Source organism: Argiope bruennichi, chromosome 9 (genome assembly GCF_947563725.1).
Source record: "Argiope bruennichi chromosome 9, qqArgBrue1.1, whole genome shotgun sequence".
Classification (NCBI taxonomy): Eukaryota; Metazoa; Arthropoda; class Arachnida; order Araneae; family Araneidae; genus Argiope; species Argiope bruennichi.
The window spans coordinates 91511397-91525425 of NC_079159.1; the positions used below are offsets into that span (position 1 = coordinate 91511397).

The 14029-nt window shown below is 28.6% G+C and overlaps 1 protein-coding gene across 1 annotated transcript in view; it reads right to left on the bottom strand.

Annotated features, from left to right (window-relative positions):
* LOC129985014 (uncharacterized) overlaps nucleotides 1-13439 on the bottom strand; it is a 144214-nt gene extending 130775 nt beyond the window's left edge. Inside the window, exon 1 of the mRNA XM_056094944.1 lies at nucleotides 13215-13439. Within this exon, the coding sequence (XP_055950919.1) occupies nucleotides 13215-13284 (70 nt within the window). The 5' untranslated portion in view covers nucleotides 13285-13439. The remainder of the gene's footprint in view (nucleotides 1-13214) is intronic.
* Nucleotides 13440-14029: the final 590 nt, after the last annotated feature.

Below are 14029 nucleotides of genomic sequence, written 5' to 3' on the forward strand. Positions count from 1 at the left end.
GCATTTTAATAAGCTTTCATTATTTTTTATAAAAGCTTTCCCAATTAATTTTTTATTTCATTTAATAACATATGTATTTAATTTATAGAAGATTTAAGTATTTTTTAACAATTTAATGATTAATAAATTAAATATTTATCCTGATAATATTTAAAACGAAATAAATAAAACTTCAATGACTTTTATAATATAATTCTATAAATACTATTTCAGTAAATCCCTTTATATCTCTTAAATATTGAAGAATTAAAAAAAAAAACAGTAACTGCCAGATTATGCATATAATTATTTTAAAATAGCAATTGTTACAAATTAGTACTTCCCATACACATAGATTTGTAATAGTTATCTACACAAAACGTATACAAATTCATGATAAATATAATGAATCATTACTATTATCTCCCTGTTAATTAAAATTATTGTTTTCAAAAAGACAATTCTCATTAGCACAATGAGTTATTTGGTAAAAAAGCAATATAAATCTTAATAGTTAAGTAGTGCTTATTAAGACTATTAATAATTAAGAGATGTGCGCATTATTAAAAATAATTTATTATGCTATTATGGATTAATTTATAACAATGCTGATAAAAAATTCAAATGAAAACATTAATAAATGGATGCTCTTTTACGATCATAAAAAATGACGAATTTTTTATGTGTTAATGTAAGTATAAATTAATTAAGGAATGCTCAATGTGTATTTAAGCTTCTGCAGATAATTTTTGGATTTTTATTCTCATTATAACAAATCAATTAATTTTCTCGTAAAATTAAGTGCATAAAACTATTTTATGGCTTAAAAAAGGATTTACTTATTGTGTATATTCTCTGTATACAAAGAAGAATAATAATTTTTTTTAAAAACGGAAACAATTATCTGCTTACTAAATCAGTGCATTATGGAATTTCTTATCTTGTATTTAAATGCACAATTCTAAAGAAAAAATTTTGTCGAACACCCATCTATGTAACTTTTGAATTTTTTTTAAGTAAAAATAATTTCAAAATTGCATATTTATACCAAATAATCAAGCTCATTTATATCGTCTTTTTGCTGATTTTTTTGACAAAAAATAATAAATTTAATGCAAAAATAAAAATAAAATGTTTTTAGGGTTAAGAATGCATTAATAATGTTCTTAACATAAGTTTGAAAAAAATTAAAATTTGAGTAAAGGTATGATTTTTTTTTACAATCTTATCAATTTATAAACGTTTTGCCACTACTTAATAAATTTTCCTTTTTTTCAAACAAAAATACCAAACAATAGTTAAAACAGAAAAAAAAGAAAAAAAAAAAACAAAAAAAAAAACACGCTATCTTTTTTTTTTAATTATTTTTTTTCTATAGATAAAAATGTCATGCTCGAAAAATATAAAATTCCTAAAGCAGATATTTTAATGTTTTTTTTAAATACAGACATTTTGACAAACAGCCAAAAAACTTAATTTGCAAGCTTTCTTTTATTTCCGTTGCTCCGTTTCCATTTTTGTTTCCGAATTAAATTAACTTACATCTTGGGAAGAATCATTCTTCCACAAATAGACAATTACTCATTCTGAAGATGACATTTAATTATGCAACTCTGTCTCGAAGAAAATTAAATTTTCTCATTTCTATGCCAACAGAATAGAAATAATTTAAATAGCATTCACCAAGCTATAAAGAATCGTTTATTTTGCATGATAAACAAAATCTTAATTAATCGCCGTAAATATTTACCTGAATTACTTTGTACAAAAAAAAATGCTAATTCGTTAATAAACAGTAATTCTCACATTTCGGATTTTGTAAGGTAAACGAAAGAAATTGTAGGCAAAAACTGTTTGATTTCAATTTAAAAAAGAAATTAAATTTGACAAGTTAACTTTACTAAGGAAACACTTTCTGTCCCAAGTATATAACTGAAAATATGAGTATTTGAAATAATAATATAATATTCATATACAAAAAGTAATTTAAGTTCTAGAGATATACTTTATAGGCTTGTTTAACTTTACTCATATTTCACTTTTTACTTTTGCATCTCAAATTTCTGTTTGTTAAAATGCCATTTCTAATGTTTTAATTCCGAATATATTGCTGCAGGTTTCTCTTCGCTTTAAAAAATTAGTTTTAATTACAATTATATAATAATTCACTTAAGTCCAGAAAGGAAAACAGCATTTAAGAATAACTATATATTAGAGTAAAATATTATATAATGTATTAATATAAATTATAAATTAATATAATAATTATAAAATATTATATTATGTATTAGAATTAAATATTTATAAAGCAGCAAGATAAATTATTTTTGTAAACATATAATATCATACATTTATATTATATGCAGAATTTTAAAAATTAAAAAAAAACGATTTTTTTGCACGTAATTTTTATATTTTACAATATTTTAACATAACAACAAAAGCATAACAACTTAACATTCTCCATTTCCAAGCAATTTGTTAAATTTTCAACCAACTGAACGCCAGAAATTTAATTTCTGGTATACGCAATTGATAGCATATGAATTTGTTGAAAAAATATAGCTTTTAAATGTTAATGCATTTTGAAGTAGATAAAAGAACGAGTAGATCTTTCTATTCCAAATTCTTTAACTGTTCCATAGTTGTAGCCAACTAAATATGGCAAAAATTGATATGAAATCTCACAGGAAATAAAAAAAACCCCTTCTAAATGCTACTCAAATAAAAAGAATTACATTTCTATTATAAATTCAAACGCTATTTTACAGTTCCAACCAATCAGAATGCAGAGCTGTTTCTTAACTTAGCACCTACCATTTTTCAAAACCAGAAACAACTAAACGAAATCTCTAGAGACCTGATGATAAAAAGAATGGTAACCTTTTTCCAAAAGTCCACGAGGTACAACAAAATCTTATTAAAATTCGACCAGCATTCCGTACCATAAATTATGCTTAAATAAAGCCACTAACTATAAACACACGAGTACGACCCTTTTCACATGCATATGGAGTCGTAAATACTCTGCTGTGAATAGGGAGCAACGTAAGTGGAAAAAGTATGGCCTTTTAGGGAAAGAATCCTGAGTTACGGTACTCTAGAGATAGGCAGTGAATTTTTGCCCACGATAAGCACTGAGTTTGAAGAATGTTTCTTTTATTCATTTTGGCGGGAAAACGTTAAGAAAGGAGCGCATTTCTGTGTTCTCGTTCCAAGAACAATCCGTTTTGTATCATCTATTATATGCCCACAACAGCTGAATGTAATGGATGCATTAGTCCTTTGTTTTTTTATATTTCCTATACTTAAAGTAATGGACGTGTCTAAATTTCATTCATTTTTCTTATTTTTAAAACAATCGGAAGTTGGAATCACTTCCAAAAATTTATGAAAAAGTAAAAAAACAAAAACAAAAAAATGATGTTTATATGGGAGAAATAAAGGTCAAAAACTACTTTTTAAAACTGTTTACATTGGAATGATTTCAATGTATATATCTAGGAATTTTGAAATTATAAAATGACCTCTTGATTCTAGGCATTGCTTTTAAGACAAAATTGATGCCTTAATTCATAACTCACTCATTTTTAACATGACGTTAGCATTTAAACTCGCCGCATCAAATATTGCAAGAATTTGCGGAGAATTTTCAATGTAACCGGAACTCAGACTTATATTTTCAAATTCTAGACTTTGTTAAGAATTATATGTAGTTCTCAACAAGGAATTAGTAATAAAATAAAGAAAAGAGAATCTGCAATTAATGAAAACAACTATAGAAGAAGTTGTATTCTGAATTTATTGAATATATTATTTGCCATCGAATTGAATGTATTAATTTGAGGAAGAATTTTATTTAATACTTTTCTTAAAAAATTTATGATGACAAAATAGTAAATAAAATTAGGTGGAAACTTCCTTTATACACTGAATATTACCCAATGTATACTTTAGGCAGGAAATTTTTCTAGAACTCAATGTTTATAGTTTAAAGTTTAAGTTCAATCATAATCCATAAGTTGAGGAACGAAGAGGGTGGTGGTAAAGCCTTGACTTCGGAGCCAGAGGGTTCTAGATTCAAAATCCGATTCCACCTATTAAGTCTTGTAAGCAGACTTATTATGTTTAAAATCTGTTCTGGCTGTCGTGTTTTGCTGGTGTGGGGCGTAAGCTTGGATCAAAATGTGCCAGCTCAGACGACGAATTCCACGTCTGACCACTGGTTTAATATTACGAATTGAGTCCCAAATAGCCCTAATATTCCTTCAATATACTAGTTCATATAAAACCAAAGATATATATAAAAAAATGCATCAAAATGCCAGATGATAAGGCTAGAGAAATTTACAATTATTTCAGTCAACATTTTAAGAAGAGCTTTCATGATTCTAATAGGCATATCAACAAATTCCAGAATTAACGAAATTTTACATTTATATTAATTTATTTGGGTCTTGAAACTCTGATGCATTTTATGAATTCACTATGCTTCAGATGTTTAATGTTAAAACACATTTTAGGGGAAAACATGCATACTTAAAAATATCGTTGATACAAATGTAAACACATTTTTCATTTCCATCTTTCAAGAGTTCTTTCAGAAATGATGATAGCAATGCCTTGAACCAGATTTCACGTTGCAAGCTGAAGAAATAATTTTTGCATTTCATTCCAAACTTATAGTCTGTTACTAATGCTAATCCCTTGAACCATCTTCCCTGTGCAGCCAAAATGGTTAGAGATACGGGGGGAGATAAACTGTGCTATACCCCGACCTAGCCAGAGGCCATGTAGAAAAACTTCATGGGGGCTCCGAAGAGCAACTCTACCTAGCACGAAGGAGCAACTACATTGACATTGGACCCTTGGAAACAATAAAGGCCCCTCCAGAGAAAACGCATATAAGAAAAGAAGAAAAAAATAGAAAAAAAAGCATTACATTTTACATTACACATTAAGTTGTGAAACATTAAAAACGCATAAAATAACATTAAATGAGTGTTCACTTTTTACATTAGGAAAGAGCTAAATGCAAAAGATTTAACAAAATATCCCTAATAGAAGATTTAATGGTTGCGCAGGGAAGGGGAATAGGAGAAGGTATTTTATGACTAAGTATCAAATAAATTTCGAGCATTCAGTAATTTTTATTTGTATTGGCGATATATCCCAGGGTTTTCAAACAAAGTTGCTAACAACAATCGATAAGAAACAAACGTGACGAAACAATCATCCCTCGATTCCACTTTGACATTAACATGTTCCTTAAAGCCAAAAATCATCTCCAGAGATTTCTGAGATAGTTTTCAAGCACGGAGGAACACTTTAACGGAGTAGGATGAAGCGTAAAATCTGCCCCCGCGGCGTTCTTTCATCAGCATCTCGAACCAGAAACCAATCTCAAGATGAGCGGGGAAGTCCTCCGTCTAATTTCATGACGTCATATATCGTCATCTTTGTGATGATCTGCCACGTTGTAAGAAGTCTTGTGGGTGCCGCCAAAACCATCGATCCAAAAGAGAAGCAAATGGAGAATGCCTTTTATAGGCCCCCACTGCTGACGCCAGTTGGACTCTGGCGGGAATTAACAGAGCTGCGTTTCTATTGTTTACACGAGAGTTGGTTCCTAATCCTTGTATACCCTAGGACAACTTAAATGAGAAGAGAATGGTAGAAAGCTTCCGTTATTGAGATGCTGGGTACGTAATATTTAATGAAACTTGACTTCAGAGGGTGTGTGGGGTGCAAAGAAGGGAGGGGAGGAGTTCCGCAGAGATATTTATCTCCATAAGCCCAGCAGTCAAAGTTTTCGCTCGTTTGCAAATTTTTATTACTTCGAATATGAAACATAGAAGGAGAAATCTAAAGTAATCCCCAAAGAACTCCCCCATGAGATTTTGAGGAACATCCACGTGTTAGATATCTCTCTGAACTATAAAATCGTATTTAAAATTAACTCTGCCTATTTATTAAGATGAAAATTCAAAAATTGAGCAAGATTCATTTGGGATGTGAACTGAAGACTCATTTTATTGATCAAATTTTTGATCAAATCCGAATAATTCGAGTGTATACAAACAGGGTGCATATAGCTAAAAAAATAACTTTAATATAAAAAAAATGAGAAAAATATTAGATTGTATAAAATCGGCTATGTCGTCTTTAAATTTACATAGTTAATATATGCTAAATCTTCAATTAATTATGTCCAAGATCTGCCTTTCTAATACTGTATATATAAACATGATATCAGAAAATTGCAAATACCTATATAAATTAAATTTTAAGTTTCACCTCCATATTAGAATTATAAATCTGCATAGAGTTTTGAAATTAATAAAAGTGGGGATAGTTTCTCAGAAACTTTCTCTCACCCTCTCTAATAAACGCACTTCTGTATTATAAATCGTATACTATTACCAAATAATAGTTAGAAAAGAGTCTATCAAAGAATTATCTGTGGCGATTTTTATTTGGCGATTAATAGCCAGGATGCGTTTCATACGCCTGCAGTAAAAAAACGAATATATATTTAGGACGTCTTTTCTCCGTTCGATTACAGTCACAGTTTGGAACGTAATTACAATTATAATTACAAAAATCGCATGAACAATTTAATACATATTTAATTCTCTGCTTTTCCGAGTTATCTCGTTTCCATGATCGTGAAAGTACAGAAATCAATCCTGCACAGATTTCTTTCAAATTTTGCTACTTATACACACTTTAGATGCTAAATCTGTATGCCAAATTTTATTAATGTAGCGTTTTCTAAAAAGGTGTCTAAGATACATATCTGATTTTCTGATACTTGTGTATTAACCGCATGTCAGGGAAATGGTAAATAGATTCAATAGAGTTTAAATACTCTTCACCAAAGCTAAGTATTCAATACACAAGCACAGATTTTGTTTTCTAAACTAAGAAGCAAACAACTGATGTGTGGGGTTCTCAAAATATAAATTTGAAGACACATTGCCTTCATGACTTTATACGAGGCCCACAGTTTCATGCGTTGTGGGGGTGGTGGATTATACCTTTATTAGATAATATGCGAGAAAAGTTTCAAAAACAGCATTCCCGCTGGCCAACTATTCCTGGAAACAATCGCAGAGCTATTTGATAACTAGTATTAAAACTTCAATTGATAATAAATATCATATTCCGCAACACAGCAGTCAAAACCAGCCATGAACTGTATATAAGGTACAATTAATTGCGCTTCAATTGTATTGAAACCAATATTCTTCCTAAGTGAATGGCGATAATTAAAATTCGGTTTGAACAGATCACGAGAGCGAAAAAAATAATTGTATGATGATTAATAATAGCAAATTATAATAATTTATAAGAATAACGTATTGATAAACAAAAACATTACGCATATTAATATAAGTACAGTACATTTTATTCTGACGAGGGTTCACAGATGCCTGATATTTTTTTGTCATAGAGACGGCATTTTGAAACAACAAAAATACATTAACATAAATTTCCTTTTCTTATGATTTGATCACATTTATCTATATGTTTACGGTAAATCAAACATCTTTATTATAATCTTATGTGGGAATTTAGAAAGTCAATTTTTGACACAAATTTCATATTTCCAGTAGAATCCCAGAACAAGAAATAATTCAGCGCATAAAATGATTCAAAAACGAGGTACGGTGTTTCAGTGATTCAAAAAATGTACAATGATACAAAAATGTGAAGAAATAATAACGATAAAATAATAATAATCTGATTAGATAAAAAAATTATTGGAGGATCTGTAACGAAAATATATAAAAAAAAACATACCTTCTATTATTTCGACAAAAAAAAATGACCCAGAAGAACAGAGAGAAAACAAAATAAACAAAATTCATTATTATAAAAAGTTCAATTCTACATCAGTTTTTATATTGTATGAGATGTCATACTCAAAATATAATAAAATCTCCAAACATATTGAAGAAATCTTTTTTGCATAGTATTTCATTACAAGTATCTCAATTTTTGTATCAATTTTAGTACTCTAATGATATGATTCCCATCCTAAAATATACATTTCTTTTCAAATCATTAAAGGAGAAAACAATTTTTCACAATATTCAAATTTCTCGCAAAATTATCTTTTTTTGCACAGTATGTAACTAAATTATACTTAAAAATGGTAACAAATTATTTTAAAAAATGTCGTTTCCGAATCAAAATGATTCAGAATAGACTTTAAATTTTCTTTAAATTCAGGAAATTCAAAAAAAAAAAAAAAAAAAATAGAACTAAAGAATTGATTATTTTCGAGTCAGCCAAAAACCAATAGTACATTTTCTAGGCTCTCAGTGGCAACACTATAGTCGTGACTCAATAGATTGTTGACTTTTTATTGTCTTATATTTGCACTTTAATTACGTTCATGGAATCGGGAATATATTTTAAAAAATATTCATCTGCATTACGATGTTGTTTCTCATTAACAAGGCAGGGATATAATAGAATTAACACTAGATTTGCGACTGAAAAAATACGGTCGCTATAACAACGCCTATAAACAACATTTTATGCACTTACCTATGAATAATTTTATTACTGCATAATTTATACATATTTCATATTTTTAATGAGCAAACGCATAAACATAATTTTTAATACGTCCAGAAATTAATATTCCAATTTTTTCAAACACTACTTCCCTTTATTAATTAATTTAATAGAAACGTGAGGTTAAAAAGCATTGCATTCAGTGAATTTAGCTCATTGCGACCTAATATATAGGAAAATTTTTAATTTTGTTTTTTTTCTCAAAATAATTCTAGCTTAGTTTCAAAGATATTATCTGACTGCAAAAATAATGACGAAATTCTTACGAAAGAAAAGAAGGAAATTAGATTACAAAATTTCAAACTTGCACTAAAACTTGATGTAGATGTTCTTACATTTTGGATGTTTGGCGAGTAGAGTGCTGGTAAAATGCTATTCCTAGCTCCAATTAGGGTCTCAGAGCACAAGGTCTTTTTTCTATAGCCCTCATGCTTAAAAATGAGAAGGTTATGCAACATGTTTAATCCATACTTTTCTTGAGTTATGCGTTATGCGTTAACTATATTCAAAATACGATCTTTTTTTTACTGAAAAAAAATCTTTGTATTGTTAAGGATGATTTGTTCGTTAATACTTATCTTAGATTATATCTTTAAACTCTATTAAATTCTAAATTAAAGTGAAAAATTTTTAGGATTTACTTATTAAAAGACGAAAATTTCTAGGCAACTTCTACTAGTTTAAATATGGCCTTTATGTTTAAAAACTTTAGATTTTAACTTTCTTAAATTGTTACATAGTTTTAAAAAAAGTTAAATATTTTTGCTTATATATATATATATATATATATATATATATATATATATATATGTGTGTGTGTGTGTGTGTGTGTGTGTGTGTGTGTGTGTGTGTGTGTGTGTGTGTGTGTGTGTGTGTGTGTGTGTGTGTGTGTGTAAAATATATCATAAAACGAAGTTCTCCTAAGCAAAGTTTTCTGATTTATTATTTTATTTCATTCAATAAAGAAATTCAGGAACTGGATTGAATTCAATAAACAGATATTCTTGAAAACGTCTCAACATTCGCTTGCTTACAATATTGTTTTGGAAAAGAATAACTCAATACGCGACAGTTTCTGTAACAATTCAATAAGCAGGACAAATAATCTGACAATAAATTAATATATAAATCCAGATTTTTTAAAAAAAGAATGTTTCATTTCTTTTTCATCTTGAAACAGGTGGATTTAAAGAACAATGCACACATTTTTGAATTAATATATATCTCTAGAATAAAAATTAAGAATGTTTGACTTCATTAATTAAAATCGTATTAAGTCTCATTATATATTCATTTTAAATCTCCTTAAACATCAAATACTTTTATTTCTAGCTCGAAAACAAATAAAAAATAATATTCTTCAAACTTCGTTCAATAATATATTTTTGAAAAATTAATAAATAGTTTATTCATAATAACATTAAACTTTGGAGACCAATCGACTTTTTTCGAGACATCTCAACTCTCCTCAACAACAACGGTGACTTAAGGGGAAAATATAACTAGAACTGTATAAATGCATTTGACAGTTTTAATAACACTTTAATAAGCCAAAACAAATAATTCCGCGAAAGAGATTAAATTATTATTCCAGCGTTGCGGGCAAAACGAAAACAATTCCACCTCGTGCAGGAAAACCCGAAATTAAATTCTTCAAGGTCCGGCCATTACACTGCAGTTAATTAAATCTGAGAAGCATTTATTCCAAAGCAAATCAGTTCCACTAGAACTTATGATTTAACATTTCATTAAATTTTCCCCGCCAAGATTAAATTATAACACAGAATCCTAGATTGTATTCCGCAAGAATTGATTTTCACGTTTAATGTCTTCCAGAATTCTTCTCTTCAGGCTGAAATAGGGCTATTAGTTAGCTATCAGAGGAATAAAATGAGAGATGGAAGATAATGCATTAGATGCAAGATTCATATTCATTATTCATGTAAAGTTTCTTTGTAAAGAAGGGACTTGTGATAAGATGCACATATATGGAGCAAATCAAAAAACTTTTTTTCTCTATAGAAATGATTATATATGATGAAGAGTTTTCATGTGAAAATTTATCCCTTTAACTATTAATATTAATATTCTTGTAGTTAAATGTTTTTCCAAGATAAATAAGTTAAAAAAGCAACATAATTGTAATGTGATTAGTTTATATACAAAACTCAGATGCCTAAGAGGCAGCGCCAATCTAATTTTAGAATCCACATCTTCAAGAGTTAAAAAAGACATGATATCACAGCATGTAGTAAGATAACATGCGACTGGAAATTAAATGATTGACTCAATGATTTTTGTCAGGTGTTTGAGACATGATGCGATTTTACTCCATTAAAATTTTAGTAAGAACTTATTTAAAGATTTTTCAAACGATTTCCGAAACAAATTAATGAACATTATTTTAATTAATATTAATTAAATTATTATTTTATTTAAATATTACTAAAAATTGTTCGTATGTTTTGAAAAGATATTTTGTCTGAAATCCATTATGATTCAAAAAGGCCGCAGTGGCCTAGTGGTAAGGTCTTGTCTTCGGGACCAGAAAGTTCGAGACCCGATTCCACCGAACAATTCTCATGTAAGCGGGTCTGATTCGCTCTAAATCCGTCAGGGGACAAATGTCCTCCCGTTGGTGCAGTGAGGAAATTGGAAGTGAGTGGTGACAGCTCAGGTGGCGCCCTCGTCATCTAACCGTGGTTCAAAATTACGAGTCCGTCCCAAAATACCTTAGTGTTGCTTTGAAAACAGGACATTAATACAACTAAACTAAACTAAACAGTATGATATAAAAATCATGTATTATTAGTTGCAATACAATAATAATGGAATTTATAAATGTTCAATATCCTAGAACCAGAAAGACATATTTTATATGAAATATTCGACATTTTTTGGCTCAGAACATCATCTTCTTATTTTTATTTCTTTTCTGAAATTCCTTAATCGTATACGATTGTTTTTAAGTGATAAACAATCAATGAAAATGAATTAATTAAGCAAATAAAAATAGAAATATAATTCGTTATTTACTTCTATTAAAAATATAGCAAATAAGAGCATATTTTATTATGAAAATATACCATGTTTATAATAACAACCCTTTAAAAATTATCGTTCTACAGAAGATGTTTTTAAATATTTGATGATGATAAAAATTATCTACAGATGATATTGTCACAAATTATTTTACATCTGAAATGACAATAAAGTGAAAATAGATTTGTTATTGATTAATTCACTACGTTTTCAGAAATCGTTCACAGTATAATATAATATCCATCTGATTAATTCAACAGTCATTTATTATTTCAAAAATATGAATCAAAATTTGAAACATTCCGAAATGAAATTCTGATAAAGTGATGAACAGAATAAATGCATTTTAAAAAGCTATTTTTTTGCATGACATGGATGTAATTCAAGTAATTTTAACAAATAATTAACTTAATTTGAACAGATCTTTTTCTAATAAATATATTGAGTCAGAAAGAAAGGTTAAGTAATTTAACAATGTTGCTGCGTGTTTAAACCAAACTATTAAATAAAAAGTATTTTGCAAAAATACCGCGTTTTATTACTTATTGGTAGATGTTTTACACGAAAAGAATGAAACATTCACATTTTCACATCACTATTAAAAAATGAAAATTTATCAAAATATAGTTCTTTACTTGTATAGAATTAATTAATAATTAATTTTAATCATTTCATATTAAATAATAGTTTCAAGCATAAAATTTATAGCATAAAATTCGAATTTTAAACAAACTTAAACAAGAATTTTGAGAAAATGTTGATTCATAATCCTTAAGAAATATAAGGTAACAATATTTTTGGCAGAAAACGTTTCAGAAAATAAAGTCTTTAAAAAATAAACGAAAGAATCGATGCTCGATATTAAAAGAAAATCCAGATGTAATCGATTTAATACATTATTAAGTAAGAAAAATATTATTCTTTAAAGCACAAAATATATTCTTCGGCAAGAAAGCAGTTAGTAATTTTCGAAAAAAATATTGATATCCTTGTTTGGCGTTCTCTTTCTCTTATATCTAAACCCTCAATAAGATTTAAAATCCTCATAGGTAAACTTTTCATATAATTCCAAAAAATTTTACGAACAAATCTAAACATGAGCGTTTGATATTACTCCTATCGATAAATTACTAAGTAGGTTCAGCGTATCAACCGAAATAACTTTATCGTTAGTACAAGCTTAATTCCAATACAAATTTCTACATTTTCTTTCATACTGTTTTTATCAAACACTGCAAAACGGTTTAAAAATTCACAGAGTTTATTTAACATTTTCTATTGGAAACTATGAACAATTTTATTCATCAGCTCCATAAAATAAATCCCAATGATAACAAATTAAGTATGGCATAGAAACTATTTATCCAAAAGAAATATCCAAAATCACGATGAAAAAAAACCTAAATCGTTGTTGAATATTCTTTTATGCATTCGAAATTTATATTCACTGAAAAATATTTTAACAATTCTATTAAAATTAATGACAAACACTTCTAGAAAATAAGAACTTGCCACAAATCCCATTGACAACACTACCAACAAGGCAATCAATACCCCCATTGGCATATATGCAAATTTTAGAAATAATAAATTCCAAAACTCACGTGCTGATGTCGTCGAGCACAGGAATAGAAGAACGAGATGCCAAGCACTCCAAAGTCCTCGGCACTCCATCGGAACAAAATTAAAAGGCGGGAAATAAAATTCCCTGGTTCGAATTCAGGATAAAACTAAAGTCCTTTGCGGCTTCCGTAAAAAAATCAGAACTCGCGCGCAAGAAGTTTTCGGTGCTCCTCCGTATCTTTTTATCTTCGCTCTCTTCCCGCTTCTTCTATCACTCCTCTGACATGCCCGACAGGTATTGGGGGGTATTTATAGACACGGTGACGTCACCCGTGGCAGCTGCGCCCCCTATCGGTCACGTAAGGCAGTTGCATCCATCGTTAAGGGTCAATGCCAACCGGAGAGTCGCGCCTTGATGAATTTGATAAAAGAACGATGCTCTTCTTTTTTTTTGCTATTCGTTGATTGAAACGTTTTCAGGGTTGAAATAAAAATAGAGATTTATTTTAAAACTCATGAAATGATTGTTAAAATATTGAAAAGATGGAAAAAAGATAGAAAAATAAATGAAATAATTATTAGTATTTGTATGATATTTTTAGTTCATTGTTATGTCTTAGTTAGTAATATTCCTACATACTTTTGCAAAATTAAGAACTGACACATGTTCGAACCCTATGAGAGAGAATTACTCCATATGAAAAATTTATGTAACTGGATGGTACGGGAAGGAATTTCATCCTCACTTGTTTATTTTCTTTTTATTTCTGACTTAACCAAGAGTTATTTTAAAACATAATAAAAATACTAATTTGATAAATGTTTTTTCAATAATTTTTACTAATATTTTTACGCT